The 23,769-nt window shown below is 39.9% G+C and overlaps 1 protein-coding gene across 3 annotated transcripts in view; it reads right to left on the bottom strand.

The window, feature by feature from the left end:
- The window catches only part of OGDHL (oxoglutarate dehydrogenase L), a 55,685-nt gene extending 32,410 nt beyond the window's left edge, over window positions 1-23,275 (bottom strand). The window contains exons 1-6 of one of the 3 annotated variants that reach the window (XM_074830479.1): window positions 23,195-23,275; window positions 19,418-19,652; window positions 13,024-13,203; window positions 9,288-9,390; window positions 4,729-4,844; window positions 2,644-2,798 (exon numbers count right to left, since the gene is read on the bottom strand). In XM_074830479.1, the coding sequence (XP_074686580.1) occupies window positions 2,644-2,798; window positions 4,729-4,844; window positions 9,288-9,390; window positions 13,024-13,203; window positions 19,418-19,624 (761 nt within the window). In that variant the 5' untranslated portion in view covers window positions 19,625-19,652; window positions 23,195-23,275. Of the gene's footprint in view, window positions 1-2,643; window positions 2,799-4,728; window positions 4,845-9,287; window positions 9,391-13,023; window positions 13,204-19,417; window positions 19,653-19,879; window positions 19,983-23,054; window positions 23,146-23,194 lie in introns of those variants that run through there. The other 2 variants (XM_074830478.1, XM_074830481.1) reach the window with 2 other exon arrangements.
- Window positions 23,276-23,769: the final 494 nt, after the last annotated feature.

Below are 23,769 nucleotides of genomic sequence, written 5' to 3'. Positions count from 1 at the left end.
GTACACAAAATGTATACTGACCACTGGGAAGGCAGAGTGACAGCAAAGTCTCTTCTATGGATTGAAGAAAACATAACAGAGAACCTGTATCTTCTGAAAGTAATGATAAAATACTTGTAGAAAACCACAGTAGAAAACACGCCTATTTCATAGGTCCTATTCAACAGCAAGGCTCCTCAGACTGTGTGATATAACGGTTGGTAATGTGCCAAGAACTAGGGCACTGGTAGCTCTGCCTTAGCTTCAGTGGGATAAAGATTTCAATCCTTGATAGCTCTATGTTCTTTCATTCTTTAATGCATTTGGGCCAGCGGCAATGTGAGTGGTTAAAAAGTACCTTTTAACAAACATTGAAAGGATTACATGTTGGAAAGCTTGGAGATACAACCGGCAAGGAAAATACATCTTCATGAAAATAACTGTATTGGTTACATCATCTGTGCAATGCCTCGACTCACAACACTGCCATAATCCATTAATACTCAGCTTATTCCTCACTTAGGATGCTGACATTTACCTCTTTCGATTGAAGTCCTAAAAGCAGTGAAATGACGAGTGGCCAAAAGACTCTTGTTAGCTCGCCCATCAATACCCTCACAATTCAGTCATCTAAGCAACAAGCCAGACCCTGAGCTAAACTACGCTGCCAGAATTCCTCGGGGAAGTCTGCAGGGCTATGCCAATTTATATAAACTGAAAGTGGGGCCCCATACGAACAGCAAGTCCTACAGGACAAATCAAAGTAGTGTACATGCTGTCTTCCTCCTCTTTACAGCTGCAAGTTAAGCCAGTAGTGGACAAGCAGAAAGTTCATTACTTGAGGCAAACTGCCACTAAGTGTGCAAAACTACAATATTTCAGAGTCACATCTTTCAAGTCCCATATATGCCACTGTGAGTTCACAAAGGCTGACAACTCATCCACTGTCACTGCATGTATTCAGTACCCAGTGAGGAGCAAGTCTTAGGAAAGATGGTTGCTCTCAGAAGGTATAATCTAGAAATGCTTGCCCCTGCACAGGCTTAAGAAGATGCCCAGATCAGACTACATAATCAGGGTCTAACATGTTTACTAATGCGCACACAAAGTAGCTCAAACATATACACAGTGAGTATTTAACATGAGGAAGAGTTTAAAATGACCCTCTGTTCAATAACCTATCAGTGAAGACCACAAAGGATGAAAAATCCTACTTTAAAATACAGTTTCAAGTACCTGAAATATGCAGTACTTGGAATGATCATTTTTGAAAATGGTATTCTTGAGCAAAATGATGACCATCTGCTTTATATAGTCCAAATCTCAAGAGGATGACCAGTTTTCCACAAAAGCAGATTTTTTTCTTTATCATTTTCAGACAAAAAAAAAAGTCACACGCTAGAGATAGCTAGGTAGAAATTTATGTAAAACTTTCTTCTTCCATTTTCAGAAGACAATTACTTTGGCAGAAGATGAATATTCAGCTCCTTCATGCTACTAGAAACCCCAGATCTTTCCACAGCTTAGACAGGCAGGAATAAAAGCACAAATTCTTGTCTCAAGATAAATGGAGATGGTTCATACTGAGGGCTTGTTAAAAAAACTTACTCAAGTGCAATATTCACTTGACCATTAAGTGACTTTTTTTTTTATTTCTGTTTAAATTAAACTTTTAACCAGACAAACAATCTTGCTATGATATTGACAAAACACTTGGCAAAAATATCTTCCAACATCTCCAATGAGCACTTCATTTAAGTCTTTGAACACGGAAGCTTAACCAAAAAATATGTCTTTATAAGTCTCTAACTCATGTTTATCAAAGAATATGCAAACTGTTTCAGATTGTAAGAACCGAAATAAATCTTACGCCTGAGAAGACAGTCTTGTTTTAGGGGTGAGAGGGTAATTCAGTCTCTGGGATCACATATTTCCATACAGATAGTCCCAATGGGAGCTATCAACAAGCTGTTTCCAAACATGCTTTCACATATTGCAAAGACCAAAACTCCTGCTGCCAGGTCATGCAACACTACAGCACATCTTGGCATACGTCAAAAGGAAAAGGGCAAAACCAGGACTTTAAATCACATTACGCCTCTCAAATCCAGTCCCATCTTGGCACAGCTTTCCAAAGAGACTGTTAGCATCCCAGCAAGTCAACGCTCATGTCAACATATCACACATCTAAAAATTCTCCTTAAGCTGACTGTTAGGATGCTTTCCCTTGATCATGTGCTACTAGAAAGATGCACAGTAGATAGAATATAGCAGAAGATCAGTATCCAACATTGTTCTGGCACCTATTTTCTGAAACGGGTTATGAATCTTTAACACAGGTGCATATTACTAATCTGTTGAAACAATTTTTTCCCAGTTGATCTCTGCAAGCCAGTGAAAACATTGCCAGATATGCCACTAAGGCTGCACAAAGTGTTACAGAACACAACCTGCCTCTAAAGAAAATAGAATACTAAAAGTCACTACACAGACCCCGACATACCTCACAGGGCTTTCCTTTGATGTCACAGCCAGGTTAACTACACCCACCTGTACTCCAGATTTCACTTAAGACTCTTCACCTCCACCTCAGCAATTTACAGTCTGCACCAGCTTCCCACACCAGCAGTCACAGATCAGCTTCCCAGCACCACCCCAGCGTACCTCATTGAGCGCACCAGCCTTGCCAACAAAGTCCTTTTTTCCTCATTAGTAAATTTCATAACTCCTGGCGTCTCAAACTTCTGCCGGATCCACTGGCACTGCTCCACATCATTGATGAACATAAACTCCAAGCCAATGTGTTGGCAGTAGGTATTCTAGGATGTGAAAACACCAACACAGAAGCTTTAGGAGTTAATGGGCCATGAAGAAACAAATACATCTTTTAAATTGTGTTTTCTGTATATGTTACTCTTCTGAAAGCTATCTTGTCTTCTTCCTCTTCCACTTATCTTCCCCACAGTAATCCTATAAGTGAATAAATCATTTTACTGAATCTAGGTTTGTGCCAGAAAGCTTTCTCTACAAAGTAACATTTCAAAATTTTGAATCTGGAAGATTCTCATTTGGTAATACATTCAAAGTAGGCCAATAAACCTGTCTTAAACTGACTGGCTTATTTCACCTATCTCGCTTACAGGCATAATAGACTCTTTTCTTTAGATGCACCAGCAAAGATTTCAAGTAATTTATCAAAATTTGCCCTGTCTTTTTTAAATGTCATCTGAAATCAAGCAACAGAGATGATGAAAAGACAGCTATGAAGCCTCATGCAAATTATCTGATAACTGTCAAGTCTCAGAAGGCTGGAAATCTGAAAAATAATTCAAGCAGCTGAGAACAGAAAGGACAAGGAAAAAATGTAAAGACACTTCAGAAATTTTATCTTTTTGTTGCATTTTTAAAATTTTCTTTTTCCTACCTTAAAAAGAATATTTCACCAGAAAAATGTGTCCAAAATACCAGTCAACAGAAGTAAGACCTATTGTGAGTTTGAGACAACACCACTCTGAATACATAGCGTGTGCTCTCTACTGCCTCCTAAAAGGAATTTAATGTTGACTTCAATTAAAAAAAATCCAAAGCTCTGGAGAGAATAGGAAAACCAGAGAGTTATTTCTCTTTAACACAAATCAGTTCCTTGAGGCTTTTAGATTTTGCTATTGATTTTGTCCCTTTATTTGCACATCACAATTTTAAGCATTATCTCTTGAAAATTGCTGCACAGACATGCTAGAAGTGCAAAAACCAAAAAGCAAATAAAGAGCTCAAATGCACAATATCTTGTGGCTTAACAATTTACCATGCTTCAGCTAAGCCAATGTAATAGTCAAACATGCAAGTCAACACATTCTCTCATACTTGCAACAAGTCAAAGCCAGGAACTCCTATATGCTCAGTAATTATTTTATTTTTACATTCTTGTAACTCAGTTCTCTATTTCACCCTTTAAAATATTTCCTCACCCCTACCCCTTTTTACTCCAATGGATTTCATTACCACGCAACAGAAATCTCTACAACTTTAGCATTCCAAAAATCCTGGAAAAAGCACAATCAAGAATATCCAATACTTACTAACTCAGTAGTTTACAAATTCACTACCATTCGAACTTGCCATTTTGCTATTTGGAGTTCCCCTCTAATTAAATTTATTGCTTTAAATTATTTTTGCTTTAAATTATTTTTGCTTTGATGATTTCACAGGGTGTAACCATATCACCTGTCAGACAATGAAACTCTAGAAAAAGGATTGAGGATGGAAAACAAGGGCCATCACTATCTACAAGCTACAGTTGGGCTTTCATGAATTTGGTACCCAACTCTCATATTTTCACTCAGGTAAAAGTCTCACTAAAGCTGGGGCTCTGAGAGCAACCCCTGCACTTCCCAAGTACTGTATGCAAAGTGTTTTATCTGTGGTAGGACACTTAAAAGACAAGTTCTAAAGGCTCTACTCCTTTTAAACAACATCAGCTCTTTACAGAACTAGGGCCTGAATTAGTATTCTACCATATTCACCTCTTTTATGCTCATCCTTAATCTGCATGTTTCAGATATCAAGGCAATGAAACTAATGGTGCTGCCATCTCTAGAAACAGCACAAGGGTTATTTTTTAATGCCATTTGAACTCTTTACATGCTCTATTAATAATTGAAAACAGTAAGTTTTTTGTGCCTGATAACGGGAAAAAGTTCACCTCTGTTTGGATGGAAAAAATTCCAAATCAAAAAATGTCCCACTGACCTCCAGCCGTTTGATGATCTCTCGTAAAGAAAGACTGTTCTCATTTCCTCCTATGAAGGTTGTTGTAGGCAGCTGAAAGACTTTGTCCAGATCCGATTCATGCAAACCATAAAACCCTACAACAGGTACATTATCAATTTGTGAAGCAGGGCAGCAGACAAAAAGGAAACCAGCATTGTTTTTCAAATGACCACAAGTTAAGTTTAGTAAAGCAATATTAACAAAGAAGGTACCAGATTAAAAATTGGAAGTGTAAATATTTTGAAGGCATCCATTAGCACAATGCACTTCAGTGTGGATTTTAAAAAGAAATGTTTAAATTAAATAGTTATTGTTTGATTAGAAGTACCAAACTATTCTTTCTTAAATGCTCGATAGAACTGAAATTACAATCACCCAAACCTTTTTCTATTTTAGCATATGCCATCAATTCTCCATATTAGATCTTGCACTTCACTGTTTAATAAAATAACTGTAATGACTGGGATTTCTTCCTTGCTCTATCATGAGCAACAAACACAAAATGAATCACTTTTCACAGACAGAACCAGTTGGTTGGCAGTATACTGGATTAATTTATACAACAGTTATAGATAGACTAAGAGGAAATACAGAACATGTTTAATATAACGCTGTGAAAACGCTCTGGTAAAACTTCCAAGGTATTTCTGTTCACCCTCTTTCTCTTTATAGGAAGTTAGTTTGAAATGTAATGTACAGGCCATGTAATGACCTGTACAGCTCTCTTTCCCAGTCGGCGACCCCTTACAAAACAGACAGATTTCCACACCGCACCCCAAATAAAACAAGAGCTTGTTTAATCATAGCATCCCATTTTGATTTAGACATACCTAAATGTTTTCTGGCTGAGAATATGGTTTAAGAAAATATTTAACTTTTATGCAGTTTCAAAAGCCAAACTACACAACAGAAAAGACTGAAAGACTCATATTGATGCAACTTGAAGGCTTTGGATGATAAAGTTTAACTTAGACCTGTTTAATGAAGAACAGAAAAATAGCTTCTTACAATAGTAAGAAGCAAATGTATAAAACTTATAAAACATATTACATAGAGTTGTAGAAACTTATATATACATAAAAATTATATGTGTGTGTGTGCACATGTAAAAATATTTTAAGAACTAAAAATAGCTTCTCTATTTTTAATTATGAACTCTTTATCTTGGTTCCAGATAAGCTACAGGCATCCACTTTAACACTGATATGAAAGCCTGCATATAACTTAAATCAGTATAGAATAGTGCACCATATTCCCTGTTAAATGAATTTTCTGAAGGTGAAAGTGAAGAAGCAATTTAAAGATGAAATAATAATGAAACTTAGTGGATGAGGGAAGAGCAACTGACATCATCTACCTGGACTTGTGCAAAGCATTTGACACTGTCCTGCACAACATCCTTGTCTCTAAACTGGAGAGACATGGATTTGATGGATGGACCACTTGGTGGATAAAGAATTGGCTGGATGGTCGCACTCAGAGACTTGCAGTCAATGACTCAATGTCCAAGCAGAGAGCAGTGATGAGTGGCGTTCCTTAGGGGTCAGTGTTGGGACCAGCGCTGTTTAACATCTTTGCCGGTGACGTGGACAGTGGGATTGAGTGGGATTGACACCAAGCTGTGTGGTGCGGTCGACACACTGGAGGGAAGGGATGTGCCATCCAGGGGGACCTGGACAGGCTGGAGAGGTGGGCCCCTGCAAACCTCATGGAGTTCAACAAGGCCAAGTGCAAGGTCCTACATATGGGTCAGGGCAATCCCAAGCACAAATACAGGCTGGGCAAGGAGTGGATTGAGAGCAGCCCTGTGGAGAAGGACTTGGGGGTAGTAGTGGATGGAAAACTAATTATGAGCCAGCAATGTGCGCTCGCAGCCCAGAAAGCCAACTGCCTCCTGCATCAAGAGGAGTGTGGCCAGCAGGTCAAGGGAGGGGATTCTCCCCCTCTGCTCTCGTGAGACCCCACCTGCAGTGCTGTGTCCAGCTTTGGGGCCCCCAACATGAGAAGGACACGGACCTGCTTGAGTGGGTCCAGAAGCCACGAAGATGATCAGGGGGCTGGAGCACCTCCCTTATGAGGACAGGATGAGAGAGTTGGGGGTGTTCAGCCTGGAGAAGAGAAGGCTGTGGGGAGACCTTATAGCAGCCTTCCAGTACTTAAAGGGGGCCCACAGGAAAGCTGGGGAGGGACTCTTTATCAGGGGGTGTAGGGATAGGATGAGGGGTAACAGTTTTAAATGGAAAAAGGGTAGATGTAGATTAGATATAAGGAAGAGATTCTTTGCTGTGAGGGCGGTGAGCCACTGGAACATGTTACCCAGAGAGGCTATGTCTGCCCGCTCCTTGGCAGTGTTCAAGGCCAGGTTGGACGGGGCTTTGAGCAACCTGGTCTAGTGGAAGGTGTCCCTGCCCATTGCAGGGGGTTGGGACTAGATGGTCTTAAGGTCCCTTCCAACCCAAACCATTCTGTGATTCTATGATTTAGAGTTGAAGTCAGACCATAGAACTGCATTGCCACCACTTTAACTATACAGCACCGTCAGTAATAACATATTTTGTGTTTTAAAAATATATTATTTTAAAATATTTTTAATTTTAATAATATATTAAAATGTCAAAACTGGAGTGACCAAAAGAAGTCTTCATCACTATTTCTCCTTTTTTGTACCATAATAGGTTTTTCCAGCACCAAATTAATTCTATAATAGTAAAAACATAAAAAAAAAAAAAAAAAAGAGAAAAAAAGGAAGAGGGGGAAGGGACACCAGGGATGACAGGGTCTTTAGCGTCATTTGAAACAAAGCAGTGCTAACATCTCTTTATTTTTCCTTTGCTGACTTTCTCTCAGACTTCACAGGCTCTTCATGTTCTGTCATGCAAAAAACAGAACACGTACAGGAATGATTTGGGCACACACAGAACATCTGTGCTTTGTACTGCAGCACTGCATATTCACTGAAGCATCACCTCATGTTTAAAGAGATACAACCTTATGAAAATCCAAGAGTTCCTGAAGGCAATTATGTAACTTGAATTGTGCAGTAGGTACAGCTGTAACTAGCTGCATTTTCAGAAGCAACTCCCAGAAGAAACTTCCTACCAGAAGGTTTCTCAAAAAAGAAACGAGAAGGTGGAACAAAGAAAATGCACACAAAAAAAATAAAAATCAAATACTAAAATACTTTCTGTACTACCAGAGACCTTTCATAAATTTCCTGCCTGGAACATTCAAGGATAGGCAACATTTGAGATCCTTCTCTTTTTTGCTTTGTCAAGACTAGGTTAGAAATTTTGTTTCCCCTCATTAACTGAGGTATCACCTCAGTTGCACTCTCAGACACATCCCCCCCATCTCATTCACAAGTCTAGCATATTTTTCCTATGCTCATGAGAGCTTCAGTACGATGCCTTCTGATCAGTCACAACACTCTGTACTGAACTATCTGTACAGTTCAAAGAAATTTGTACTGACATGCTAGCAGTCACCCATGCTCCAAACAAATTATATTTACTCAGTAAACATCTAATGTATTTTCTAGTAGGTACTTTCCTTTAATTAAAGCTGACAAATTTCAAAGAGTACCCCTGATTTGTGTAAGTACCTCTCTATTTACAGGCTTAAGCACTCCACTGCCTTCATATGATCAAGGGTTAGACCTGAAAGCACAGCAGCAAACAGGCAGTAGGTGTACTTAACAGTAAAATTAAGCAGAATGTGTTTTATCTACTACTTGCACTATGTTTTATGTCTGGTCCAAAAAGCTTCCCTACATATCAAAGAAAAATTGATTCAGTGCCTATCAAGAAGAAAACCACCTTTTAAACAAACCAGCCAGATTGAAGAGTAGAGAAAAAAAATCAATCAGATGTTCTTTTATTAAAGTAGAGAGGAGTAAAGAAATTGATCAGTGCAATTTCTCAGGGATGCCCTCTTAGCAACCAGCATAACCTTTGGAAAAACAGCCCCTAGTGTATTACACTGTTCTAGCAGTAAACCAAAATTATCACCCTTGGATTATATACACAAGTCAAGAATTCTACACTTTCTGTGTTTTCTTATGATACCTTCAAACAGACTTCTTCAAGTTATACAGAAGGAATAAGTATCAGAGGCTAGAATCCAAATTTGGTATGAAATTTACCCTAAATTCCTCCATCCAGTGTTTTGTTTATTGCCTGTTTTCCCTACTGACTAGCCTTCAGATGTTCTCAGTCAAAACAAGTATCAAGCATAATGGTATAAAAGTAATTGAGATTACCAGAATCTTGGCCTAATGTATTGATTAGTATGAATTTCTGGTGTGGCTCAAAACCATAATCATTCATCAGAAGGTGAATTCACAGGAACTTCACCTGTGATCTCACAGTAGAAATTCCATCATCCTGACATTTGAGCCCCCTTACAGATGCTCAAAGAAACTATTTCATGATACCAGCAAGCAGAGGAGACGCTTCCCTGAAAGGTCTTATTCACCACAGCCCAATGAGACAAAAAAGACAAATGGCCATGGCAAATAACAAGGCATACAGTGTACACACCAAGTTTATCGATTGTAGTGATTAAGTCAGATGGAACAAATGAATCCAAGTCTGCATCCAGAATTCCAAGAGGATCCAGCTGAGCCACATGATGGCCACGGATCTGAAAAAGGATGGAAGTGAGACAAAAATGAAATCACACTAACAGAAGTCAGACAAAGGGAAAAAGTCACTGATATCTCTCCATAGCATGTATATTGGCCACGAAGTGAAATAACTAAACACCATTAATGTCACGAGAGGGTCATCTTTCCCAAGTTTTCCCATAAGAACAGGAAATAATCATTCTAACTCTGAATATGTATACTACCTCTATTAAAAATTGCTGAATACACATTAGAACATAACCTTTATTTTGTCTGACATACAATTTAAACTGGAATTACACTGAAGTCTAAGTAAAGAAAACTACTAAAGATAGTACTTTAAATCTCTGGGTAAAATTAAGAAACTATGACTAGTCTATAGATCCTATCGTTTGCCAATTCAGTCATTTTGTATTTTTGCCTGAATCCTCCTTTCTGCATCTGCAGAATACTAAAATATAGCATTGTTGACCTAAAACATAGATTGGTGCTGAAGAAGTTTATATTAGAAGTGAAGGGATTACTCTTCATGAGCTCTGTTCCACATCAGATAACATTCATGCAATTTCAAGAAATTAATCTATGATAAAATTGACATTCAAGACACCAAAGAACACAAAATCAATGGGGAATTTAGGCAGCTTTCAGTTTACAATATGACTGGTGTTAATGCATGTCACAAGTTGCTGTAAACTAGTGCCTTATATTAACATATAACATTGCTACAGAATAAATAACTGATTCAGAGCCAAAAATAAAAGATTTTTTTAAATGTCTCTTGAGCGTGATTCTCATGTATCAAATTATCTCATTAAAAGTTTTTTATAGATGAATATTTGAATATTTTTTCTTTAATATTTTTCTTTTTAAGGAGAAATTCAGATCACTTGGGTAGAATTTCATTCACAGTACTAGTACCCTGATTGCCTCTGAAAAAAAAATTAATAAACTGCAATATTAACAATGAATTGCATCACACAGTAATAGAGTGTAATCAGGGTGTGATTCATCAAGAAGTGACTTATAAAAACACTATACAAATGTTCTGTATTTGCTATTTGTATTTGTTCATAGCAAAATGCTTTCCACTCATAAGCAAACAGAAACAGGGCATCCTTTTTAGAATCACCAGTCCTATAAATTCATCCTGGCCTCTGAGATTCTTTGCATCTCATGAATCACCAGTAATAAAACTCTGACAGGCCAAACGATGCCCACGGCAACATCTGTGCCACCTCATTGTTTACAGCAGCACAAAGTCTATCTGACTGGAACTAAGCAAACAATTCTGTCTCAAACATCATCAACAGGAAAGAATTCACCTCCCCAAGCTACATCTGCTCTGCAGTATTAGGAGGAAGAGGAAGAGGATTAGCACAAACACCAGAACCCAGAAGAGCAAATTAAAAAGGTGCTATGCCATATTACACTCCAGGAGTAGTTGGGTCTTTAAATAAGACAGTAGTTCCCTCATTTTCAAGTTATTTTTTAATAACTCCACTTTTTTCACTGGATACATAAAACAGTAACTGCAAAAATCAGAGATCAACCTTGTGAAAATACATGTATGGAAAATTTTCATCAATTGCCATAAATTTGACTAAATGCAAGTACAGACTACCTGAAACCAGACTTTAAAATTGTATTTGCTAGACACAGATGAAAAACAAAAATCTACATTATAAAAGTAAGACTCAATAAATTAATTTATCTACACTAATTTTTGTTAAGCACACACATTTCACTGGAAATCCTTCTTTCAGTGCATCCGGTGCTCTGCATTAGAAAAAGCAACAGATTAACTGCCTTTTCAGAAGGCCAGCTTAACAGACCACAAAGCAGTTTACCACAAAAACCATAAAATACTGACAGGTTTGAAAAATAAAAATTCTGTATCCTTCTCCATTTCATTTCATTATCAGGCAAAGGAAGGTCAAATTGATCATATCCCTTCAACACTGAATTTAGAGGGTATTAAATACCTTTTAAAAACAGACAGTTGCCTTAGGCAATCCTCTTTCATCGTTTGTTGCAGACACATGGGTACCTGCCATTTATACAGACATTTCTGTTCCATCACTTGAGTCAGACAGCAAACTCTTTCACATACAGGAAATGAAATGGCAATCCCTGAACTGTTTTCAAATAAATGGTGTCAAAGCAGTCTAAAATTCTCTGATTTTCTCTAATTCTTCCAACAAATTTTTACTGCAGGTAAAAGTGACAGGGCTGAAGTGGCTGTTTTCTACATAGCTATTTCTAAGCATATTTAATATATTCTTTATATTCACAAACCTTTCAACTCTTTTACAACACCTCTCCTACAGCTGGATTAACATGGTTCATATCTGAATCAGTGGTGACAACGCAATGTGTACAGAAAAAAGTTTTCTAAAAAAGTTCCTCCTCTATTCCTCTGATGATAGCGCAGAGGAGTCAAAATTATTAGTGCAGGGCAGAATAGATCTGCTCAAGTCAAACTGTAGCCAACTTCTTGGGAAGTTACATGCTTATTTAAAAAAAAAAAAAAGGAAAAAAGGAAAAAATAAAAATCAGACTGGAATATTTTGCTCAACATAGATCTACATGTTTAGCAGGGTGCTTCTTTGTTTCACATTGTTTTTATGCTTTTTCTTGAAATTAAGATATTAAACACAAGTTTAAATAAAAATGTTTAAACTTGTTTTATATTTAGAAAACATCTAACCAAAACCACTGTCCTATTTCCAAAATCCTTTGTCTTTTAGAGGAAAAAAGGAAATTAGACTTAATTTCTTTATTTAATAAAAGGGTTAAAAAAATCTGATTGTGAAACATAGTCAATTTGATGAACAGCTCTCTAAAAGATATTCATCAAAGCTGACCCAAACTTAGTACCAAAATTCAACTTCTGGTTAATTTGTTATTTCTCCTCTCTCTTTTTACCTATAATCCTGCTCAAATCAGGAATATCAAAATTCACACTAGATGCATGAGAAGGCAAGCACATTTCCTCCCTTCTTAAAGAAAGGTAGTAACATTTATAACCGTAACACAAACTTTCCCAGAGGTGAAGACAGACTTGGACCATGGAAAAGTTTGCTGTTGAAGAGAGGGAAAAGTTCTTATTTCACTGCACACATCAGGAGATTCATTAGTACCAGTATATCCAGGACAACTCCCTTCATATGAAGCAAAACTATTTCAGATAACTTAGTTTTCCAATTTGGTTAAGTAACTTACTGAATCAGACACACACACACAGAGAAAGAAAATCTTTGTCAAGTGAGCCAAAAGAATAGCAAAGGCTAAGCATTGACATGTTTGGCTCCTGCTCCTGGTAAACAGGCAAAACCCCAAAAGATTCATGTTCCCTTTCACAAATTACTATCTCCACAAAGAGCTTCCAGGTTGTCAGATGACCAGCATCAGGGCTGTGGGTAATCTGAATCCTGAGTTTGCTAAACCAGAGGAGCATCCCAGTCTGAATCCAGAACTGCAGTGTGCAGACGCTGTGCAGGGAAGAAAAGACTGTCTAGTTCCAGACATTTTGGATCAGAAGCAACACAATAGGCAAGAGTTAAGGCAGAAGACAAAGAACATTGTACTGGAAGAAAAAAGGCTGCTTGCAAAGAAGAGACCCTCCCACACCAACCCCAAAGTACACTTACTTGGTATGCTCTTATCAAAGACTGCACAGCAAGGTGATCTTCAACAAGCTTTTCAGCTTTACCTGGTGTCTGGGCCAGGCCATGGCTCTGAAGAAATGATGCCTTTCTTTCCAACTGATCTGGTAGGTGGGGGTCATATGGTTGGCCAGCATTAGCATTTCGGAAAAACAAATCCCAGGACTGGACATGTGTAGAGAGAAGGAAAGAAGGAGGAAAATTTATTACCTCAACCAAAAGCCTCAACCAAAAGCAGTTCCTTCAAGCTGCAAGTGGTACCTGACCCCATTACAGTACCACTAACAGCCAGCAAAAAGAGCGTTTCATTTACACAGAACCCTTTTCATCTCACTTCTTACACTAAGCTTGTTCAGAAGAAAATTCTCCAGCACATGCAAGTGCAAAGCGTCTTTGTACATTATTCATTCCCACAGCTCTTTTTAACTGAGATGTTTATTCAGGCAAGCAGTAATGGGTATGATATTATGCTGCTGGTAAAGAGGTATCAAGCCTATAAAATGGAAAACCTTAATGAATTAAATTAATCCATTCCTTTAATGAGACTTACAGAATTTATGATACTTCAAGACACTCACTGAATATGCTAAATCAGAATCAGTCCTTAAGGGCCTTTCTTGAAGAAATGGTTTAAAAGCAATTACAGCTTTTCTGAGTGAGTCGCTTGGTCTAAGATCCTTTCCTCACTAGCTTCAGTTACCTTACTACAAAAGAAATTATAGACCTGGTTTCAGGTGCAAGTCATAACTTTAGCAGAGTACATTTCAGAAACTGAACCACGACAATGACAGATCCTTTTATTTCCATCTGCACTTTCACATAAGCCACTTCCTCTACATCTGCCCAAGTCTGGTTTTCCTGAACTATTTCCATTCTGATGAGGTGGTCACTGTCCCACGTTAGAATGGTATTAGATATATGAATGACAACAGACAGCAGCAGAAAGGGATAAAACATCTGAGATGCTTATACCAAATAAAGAAGAAAGCCTGCACTAGCAGGGGACTAATCAATACTTGTCCTTAGTTTACAGGTTCCATAAGAGGTAATGGAAGGTCATAAAACACTTTCCTCAATTCGGCTAAGTAAGGAAAGAAAGCTATTTCAAAACTTTAAAATCTTTGTAATTGGAATAGAAGAACTGTAAAAGCTAAATATCATTTTGTACAGTGCATGTTATTTGCCCTGGCTGTGAGCTTGGCATTAATGCATTTCAAGGAACCAGAAAAAACAAAAGGTAGCCCAAAGATTTGATTTTTAATAAGAACGTTACTTAATATATTCATTACAGAATACACAAAAGAATCAAAATAATATAATACCAACACTACATGACAGAAAAATATTTATAAAATTCTGTTTTCAGTAACAAAAAGTCTTCATATTGAAATTTCTACAAGCTTTAAGGTGTTCAGAAACACTATGAGAGGGGCAGCATACAAGAGCTAAACAGCACCCAACCCTTCAAGCTCAAGTTACAGAAGCAGGAGGACCCACTGAACCCGTGGGCAGGAACCTCAGCATTAGCATGAAGCTACTGCCTGAGAAACACTGCTTTAATGCACCTCTCACTTCTTTATTAATACAAAGCTGCACTGATACAAATACGATAAGCTTACTTAATTTATCACCCTGCTCTTACACAGACTCGATCTAAACACAGTCTAACTTTTATATGCCATGACAAATTAAGGCAGACAGATCATGTTTGCTGGTCAGTTCCAGACACACTGATGAAAGAATTCATTCCTCCTCCCTTCTCTCATTTATGCCCATCTCCTATATTCTTCTTACCGTGACACCTTGCTAGCCACACTGAGATTAGAAATTTGAATTACACAACATCCTATAAACGGTCTATAAGAGTCTATTAGTGTAACTGCATTTCCTCTGGTATTCTCTCTATACACCTTCTTACTCTGTACTAAGAACAGTATTGTTATTCCATGCCTAGACTGCACCTAATCTGAGAGTTTGCAGATCCCTGACAGTGGAAAAACAGATACAATTCCCTCATGTTACAACTAAGGCTACTTAGACTGGATGAATCATCCTGGCAAGACACAGTTATTAACCCTCATTAAATTAGGAAATTCCAAACACACATTTGGATCCATGACAAATCTGGTATTTGGTATTCATCCAAAATTTTAATAAAGAATATGCTTTCCTTATGTTAAGGTTCCTTCCTCACTTTTTCCAACACCATGATACACATACAATGATGAGAATAATATAACTATTCCTTTGTTGAGTCAAAAGCTTTTCATTTAGATGTAAGCACATCACAGCACAGTCCCACAAACAGTTGTTTTTAGAAAAGTGCTCTGCTAAAAAAATCCAAATAGACTTGCCCAACAAGCTACCTGTTTAAGGAGAATAAGCATAAGACCCTGTCTTCATGCAAACTCAGAAAGAAATACCTTCAAAACGTTTACATCTGAAGACGCAGCCATCTGGGACAGAAGGAACCCACACTATTTTTTCCTATCACATTTTTGAACTTATTGATTTGTTGGGCAGGCTTGACATTTAATCAGAAGGGAGGGAAAATACATCATTTGGCTACAGAAAATTAGTTTTTTCTAGATATACATCCATCAAAGCCTTTACAGATTTCTATAGTGTCTTTCAAGATTGATACCAGATTATAGTCTTCAAGTCCTGTGTATCAATGTCAGTCTTTGGCAACAGCATTTGCCATGTGACTGCACAGACAGAAGACCAGCTTAGTCTCACAGCAAACCTGCAGGTTCTCAACAAAATTAGTAAAGTTCTTCAAGAAAATGGTAGAGAAGACTTATAATAGAAAAATACATCTGTAAAAAATAAATTACCATAGTGATATATGATACATTGTTTTTTTTCCCCTGTCAGCAAATTTATATTGTAGTTAACCATTATTTTCTGAAGTAATATAATACAATTCAAGTGATTCAGTGGCAATATTCTACTCTCATATAATAAACAGTGTTACACTTAAAATAACAAGTAACATATTAGTTATCTTGATGGTTTGTTTTTTTTCTAGTGACATCACAATATTTATCAACTGCAGTGAGGACAGTAAAGCCATAGAAGACACACACTGAGCATCACTACATCATTTAAGAAAAAATATGAAGCCAAAACAAAACAAAAACCTCACACTTTCTCCAAGTACATAAAACAAGGAAGTGATTACACACTCACAGCAGAGCAGCTACATACAGGATAACATGGCAGGCATTATGTACTCAATATCCAACCATGCCATTTTGTAATTAATCTTGTGATAGTAATAACTGAGCCTTGTCAAGCTTCTCCCTTATGATCTATGGCCCTGACACCGTGCTTCAAGGAGAAATAATGATGCCTTTTTCAGAGCACACGTCATTTTATTCTGATTGTTGTTTTGGCTACTCTAAGGATAGGAAATCTGAAAGCAAGGAAAAGCAGGAAATCATCAGGAATGGATTTGCACAAAGAATAAAAGCTCCTATGGATATAAATGCATATTCCTTGATATATAGCCATGGTATACACAGAAAGGAGAGATTCTTAGGAAAAATGGTGGTAACACTGAATATGCTCACTGGAACATGACAGCCATATTTCAAAGTTTTAAATAAGCATACATGGGAAGACATGTCCACTCAAATTTTCTGAGAGGTAAATAACTTGAGGAGACTTGAATAACTGGAGTTTCTAAGTAAAAGTGAATAGAGCATGATTTTTAAAGCCTAGGAAAAAATAAAGCTTTTTCATCTCATCAACTAGAAGGAGGTACATCCCCTCTGATAAGGAGGTGATATCCAAGAAGAAACATAAGGAAAAGTAGGAAATAAAGAGGAAAAAGAGTAAAGAGACTGTAATGTCTAAACATCTACCACAAAGTGGCTCTCTAAACCATGCTGGACATACTGGATAAAACAATGAAATATGAGTGGCCTGCAGAGAGAATCAAATTATTAACAACACCATAACCAACATCACATAAGTTGTTGGTGTCTCTTGACATTATTTTCCATCACTTCCACCACAAATTCATAACTTGCCTACAGTCATACAACTCTGACATGAATTTTTTTGTATTTTTAACAAAACAGGGTGAGTTCAACTCTCAACATTTTTAACCTGTTTTAGTGAAGCCCAAATTGAACAATTTCTGTCGACAAAAATCTTGGGTAGGTATTTACAGCTTTCAGCTGATGAAATTAGATGGTTTTCAAGAAACCAAAAATCAATTTTGTTGATGAAATAAGTAAAATTAATCAGCATCATTCTCCTCCCCCCCTTTTTTCTAGGCTGTGAAAAACCTAATTATTTAGGCAAGATTAGTTGTAAAGTAATCCATGATGTCCATCAATCATATTCTTTTAAGCCTCATAAACCAGTCACACAGTGAATTTACTTCAGTTCATTACTGTTTTAAGTATATTACATATAGTTAACCCAGAAAAGCATCCACACGTTTTCAAAATGCATCTTGAATTAGATGAGATCCACTCACTAGGCCACACCCTACTCCACCAGTCTATTTACATTGCTCTGTTAATTCACTTCTGGTAATTTATCGGTCGCTGTTCAACCTACAAACTGCATCACCAGATCCATTGCCCAACTGTGCCTGAATTGTCAGGCGAACTGGATAGTCTTTCGGCAGGATTTCTAGCATTTCCGCCTACCCCCAAGTATGGGCAAAACCACGAGCAGGTCTAAATTTAGCAGAAGCCTTTACTCTTAGCTAGGGCGGCTGAGTCGGCAAAGCTTCCCGCCCGCGCCGAGGGCTTTACGCGGGCCGAGCTGCGGGGCGGGCCCGGCCCGTCAGCACCATGGACAGCTGCCCCGCCCCGCCGGAGGGCAGCCCAGCGCTCCCGCCTCTTGCTCACGGCTCATTTCCCTGCCTAACGGTTGTGCTCATTTACTGGGGTTTGTGCCCCATCAGAAATTTGCAAGACTTCGCAGCAGCAAAATTCACTCTGCTGTAACGGGTCTGAATGGGAAATTTCATTCCTCGTAAGGAAGGGCGTTGTGAATCGCTGGAGCTTAAACAAAACAAGTGAAAACAAGATGTCACCATGCACACTCCTTACACATGAGTTTATCCCTTCAGTGTCCTCAAAATAAGGGGTTAATATCGACCTATAGCACCAACACATCACGAGGGCTTCTCAGGAATTCATTCAATGCATCCACACAACGTGCTCCCCCTGCTCTACACTGGCTGCAACTTTAGCTGGCAGTTACACAACGAGGAATCAAAGACCGATGGGATGGGAGAAGGAGCTACTCCTGGAGAAGGTCTCTCCAGTTCCAAGTTAAGGCATAACACAAAAGACCTGGGATCTATATGCTATATGAATAACACTCAGTCTTCAGAGTTGTCACTGCATATGTCACCTTTCAACAAGACTAAATTCATATGCAACTTCCAAAAAAAAAAAAAAACCACCAAGCTACAAAACTACTTTGTCTCCTTTTTTTTTTCCCCTCAACATGTGTCACTTCCTCATGCTCTAGATAGATTATCCAACTTAGAACAACAACTTCCAAGTGACATTTATGATATATGTGCCTCAAGAATAAGGGAATACACAGCCAATTTGGTAAACATTTTGGGCACAATTCGCATTCTTTCTCTAGAAAATTACTTGTCTGTCTTAGAATTTATCAGACTTCTCATCAGCTTCTTAAGTTACTACGCATGTATCACCATAAGAGAGCCGTCCTTGTCAGCAGAAAGCTTGTGAAAAAATAAGTCTATGTATTTTGCCCACAAGAAAGGATTTAGGCAATAGATTTAAAATTTTAAAAAAGCAAACAAATGTATGTCGCCTGGAGAGAGAGGGAGAGAGACAGAACAAAATACTTTTCACAATACTTAAGAAGGCTTTTCTGACAATTTCAGATTCAGTTTTAAGGTTACAACTTCCACAGCTACCTAAAGGAAACTGAACATTCATCTTCAGACAGTTTAGAAGTAGCAATGTCAACACATACTGTTTAAATATAACATATCCTCTGATACAACCTTATTACAATAAACAAAAAAAAATAAAAGTATTTTATTTCTTGGGTATTCTAGATGTAACTAATTACTTAACAGACTGCTTGAACAGCATTTCCACAGAGGAATGCTGAAAGTTTCTGAGCAGCTTACTATTTCTGGTCTGGACTTCTCATTCCTTTCACTCAGTTCACCATGACTGTGGCTCCTCTGTACTTTTTTAGCTGCAATATCACATCTTACAACAATCAATATGTGGGAAATTAGTTTCACATTTTTCATTTCATACGAGACCTTTTTCTGGACTTTATATAAAACAAGTTAAAAAAGAAAAAAATCAATTCCGCTATTAACCTGATATTATCACTTACAGTCAAGTTTTAGACTCACCTTATGTACACTTCTAGGGTTCTCAAGCCATGCATAATACATTTCCTCCACATAATTTGAATTACTCCCACTCAGGAATGGTTCTGAGGTTCCTGATGAAACATACCGTTGGCCATGTAAAAACACCCTTCTGGCTGTATCTTGCTTTTCCAGAAATTTAATGCCATGCCACTTCAGTGTAGCTGCAAACAACTTCAGATGACTCATGTTTGTCTATTAGACAGAAGATCCAAGTCTATTAATAAAGACAAAATAAACCTAATCAGAAAAAGAGCAAATGAATTGCAGACACATTTCAGCCTCACAGTGAAAACTGAGGTTTATGGCTAGAGTGCTCCTCGACAAAGCTCAGGCCTAGGCATGAAGTTCTCTTCAGGAGAGGCCACTCCGTGACTGATTGCGGAGTTGCACTTATCGCAGGAGAAGCCTGCTGATGGCCATCCCCACATCAAATCAGCTCACCTCACAGCTTCTGTAACTGATAACATCATCCTGGCAATCATGATATTGCTTGTACCACAGGACCCCTGAGCTCTGGTTCCATGGGAACAAATGAGTCTGCTAATCCCTGACTTGTCCGGAGCTCTTGGCAACCATAACTGCTGTCTCTCGATTGTAGAAGGCTGTGGCCTCTTACCAAGCCAACCTGGGGTAGGTTCAATGAGCAGCGTCAACCGCAAACGCACTGGCTGAAAAAAAGCCTGCTGCTTCAAATTTATGCTATCAATAAGGGAACTGACAAAATACTTCAAGTGTTAGTTAAGTGTTCATGTTGACATCAGCCTTACATCAAACAGTGTTACACTAAGAAAAGGCTCAGTTTAGTCTGCTTTCCTAACTAGCAACATTTATCTTGTCCTTCCAATGACCTCTTAGGAGTTTTTTAACAAGGAGAGCAGATTCTCTGTAATTTTGAACACAAATGAGAAAAACAATAAGGGGTGGATCTTGGGAATGCTGAACACCATGAGCTCCAGTGCTAGCAAAGGGCATCAAATTAATATATAGTGTGCATACATAATTCTCTTTAAGATGTAACAGCAGTAAAACCACTATGAATGCATCGTGTCATTTTGCTAAACTTGGTAAGATTACAACATGTTATAACAGTAAGAACTGAGAGGTCACCATGGCACTTAGGACTTTATGTCTGTGCCCATTCTGCCAGAAAAGATTATTCTACCTATCTTATTCCATGCAAATCTCACTCTCTGCTACCAAACTTCTGCACAGATACCTCAGAGGTGGACACTCATTCCCTAAAATGTTACCTACCTTCACTTGAATTGCTTTGCAAAGAGCTGGGAATGAGAAGAATGGGAATGGGAATTGCAAAGAAGGGAATGAGAGGAACATTTTTCTCAGTTTATCATACTACAGCAGCAAGCTTTAAGTACAGGTAATTTCACATTCTTCCTTCCTAATACATCCGCCCTGGAGAATGTGTAGATCTTTCTTCCAGCAGTTAGCAAAGAACACACAGCAAAATAACAAAAGTTTGTCAGGGAGATTTGAAAACAGATACAAATTATATATTATATAATAGAAACAAAGAGCTTATGAGTGGTACCAGTCACTTCCCTCCAGGTTTCAAAATTCCAAAATGGGGTCAGAGCCATACTTCAAGCTGTAACTACTGAATACGCAAACTACAAGAGCAGATATGGGCTATGTCACTCCTGTGAAGATATAGAGATCACAGGTGAAGAAAACTTATCACAGACATTATTCCCATCTCGTGAAAAAGCAATGCCTCCATTTTTATGCATGTATGAAACAAACATGGACAAAGCCACCAAACATGCAATTCCAGTCAGATTTCAGCTACAGATTAATTTGACTCAACAAAACTGACTTCTTCCTAGTTCTTCCTTTCGCACACACCACTCTTCAGCACAGATGTCAGCTGTCAGCAGCTAAACAAATCGGAGACCACCAGCATGATCATAGACCATTCCAGCCCACTCAGCCTTAAGACTGTCAGTCAAAAATCAGCACACAGGACAGCAGGCAGAAGTCAGAAACAGTTAGGATTGTTCCACTCTGCTATGTTTCCTAAATCAACCCTGAAATGAAAACAGTAATTGGCAAGGAATCAAGCTGAGCTAAGAGCAACCTAAAGGAAGATATTAATTAAATCTCTACCGGAGGTCAAAAATAAGAAAGAAGCAGTGAACCAAAAGAACAACCTGATATTTAATGCACCAAAGCACCCTTAAAATGGTAGAAGTAAATGAAAGCCCTAAGCAGCTGAAAATTTCTGCAGCTGTTCTGCAGTATGGTATGTGTGTCTCAAGCTATGAGGTAGTTTTCACCTTGGCACTTTCAACTCTAGAAGTGACATAACGTCATGGACAGTCTTGTGAATTATTCTACCCCAGTTTTTAGAGGGTAATAGAAGCATATGAAGAAGAGACAGCAAGCCATTTCTGATAGCGAAATGTTTATCCAGCTTTTATCAAGATTGCTTTAAACATAAATACATTGCACAGGCTAGTATCATATGAATCAGTATTCTCCTGGTATTGCCAGTACCTTTACTGAGTTTCTTAACACACACGTGAAGTCCTGCTACCAACGTTCTTTATGCTGTGCAGAAGTAGTCATTAATACATCTGGTCCGTATTTCACACAAACGCTCCTTCATCCACTATCATGGTCATTTTCTCCTATATTTCCCATACAACTCACTCCTAAAGCTCTTCTTAAGATTGAATAATTCTAATAAACCAAGGCTGGCAAGTGAAAAAATTGGATGAAGATAATGAAGTAACTCCAAAAGCCAATTCAATTATCAAAAAATTTCAATTAACCAAAAATGGGTAATTGAAACTAGAGAGGCATGAAATACCCTTATCAAATAAAGTTACTTTAGGAATATATAGCTCCACATGCTAAATGTTTCTTTTCCTTCCAGCACTGTTATACCACACTGTATAAAGAAGTGTAATTCACCATTCAAAAAGTTGACCTGGAGGGAGTTTACAAGCCGTGCGTTCACAAGGCACGCACCGTGAGTCTTGGCCAATGGAGGTATCTCCATGCAATAAAACTACCCAATATATTACTGTCCCCTCAGAAAAATCGACTTCAGTGGGTACAAAAGGGAACATCACCACAGACTCTAGGCTACTAAAACGCTGCAAAAGAGCAGGGGGGAAATATCTGGGAGGGGTCGGGTTTATTCTTCTGCCCCTGCTCGCCACGCCAGGACACGTCCTTCCACAGCCACCCGGCAAAACCTTGCCACGCCAGCGTCCCTTCGCCTCGGCCGCGACCAGAGGCCCGAGCCAGCGAGGCTGTCAAGGCTCCCTCGGCTACGACGGGGCTGAGGTACCGCTGGAGCGGGGCCAGGAGGGCCGGCCGCCTTCCCCCTCACCCCGAGTCGCGGCGCCCCGCCGGAAGGCCGCGCTCCGGGGCCCGGCCCGGCCCTGCGGCACCACCCCTCACAACCGCACGGCAAGCGGCCCTCGCCGCCCCGGAGGACGGCGACCCCGACCGCCCGGCATGCTCACACGGGCCGGCCCCGGCCTGGCTCCGCCGCGCCGCCCACAGCCTGCCACCGCCCCCTCGCTGGGCCGGGCCGGGCCGGGCCGCCGGCGCCACCGCCCCGCGCCCCTCGCCGGCACTGACAGACCTGCGGGGGCGGGGAGGCTCCGGCCCACCGGTGGGCAGCAGCAGCAGCAGCAGCAGCAGCGCCGCCTCCGCCGCCGCCCGGGACACAGGCCGCGCCGGGGGAGGGGCGGGGCGGGGCGGCGCGCGGCGGGGGACCGTTACCTGCGTCACGTGAGGCGCGCGCCGCAACGGTGCGCGCGCTGAGGTCACGGCGGGGCGGGGCCGCGGGGCGCTGTCCCCCGCACCGCCACCGACAGGCGCGGTCGCTGAGACCCCACCCGAGGCCACGCCCACGCCCACACCGAGGCCACGCCCCCGCCCGAGGCCACGCCCCCGTGCCCCTCGTCTCCGCCGCCATGTTAGTGGAGGGCGCGGGCCCCTTTGGGTGCGAGGCGGGGGGATCCCTCGGAGCTGGGGTGCTCCAGCAAGGAGCCGGGCTCTCCTGGAAGGCCTGTGGTCGCGCCAGTCACCTCTCCCAGCATACCGCGAAAGCATTGCTGCCCCGGATGGGACCCCGCCATGGGGTGTCCCCAACAGGAGATCTACCTGGCAGGCGAAAATGAACATCCATCTGCAAGATTTCTGTCAGATTGTCAAGAAAACCGGTGGTAGATGCGGACAGCTTTGCAGCTGCACAGCATGAGGCATCATGGGGACGTCAGAAATTATCCCGGCCTTGCAGTGTGCTACACCTTCCTCGCTCCGCAGGCCTGTACAGAAAGCAGCGCAAAGGAAGG

This window comes from Strix aluco, chromosome 7 (genome assembly GCF_031877795.1).
Source record: "Strix aluco isolate bStrAlu1 chromosome 7, bStrAlu1.hap1, whole genome shotgun sequence".
Lineage (NCBI taxonomy): Eukaryota > Metazoa > Chordata > Aves > Strigiformes > Strigidae > Strix > Strix aluco.
The sequence above is the reverse complement of the archived record's forward strand: the minus strand, read 5'-3'. Positions and strand labels throughout refer to the sequence as shown.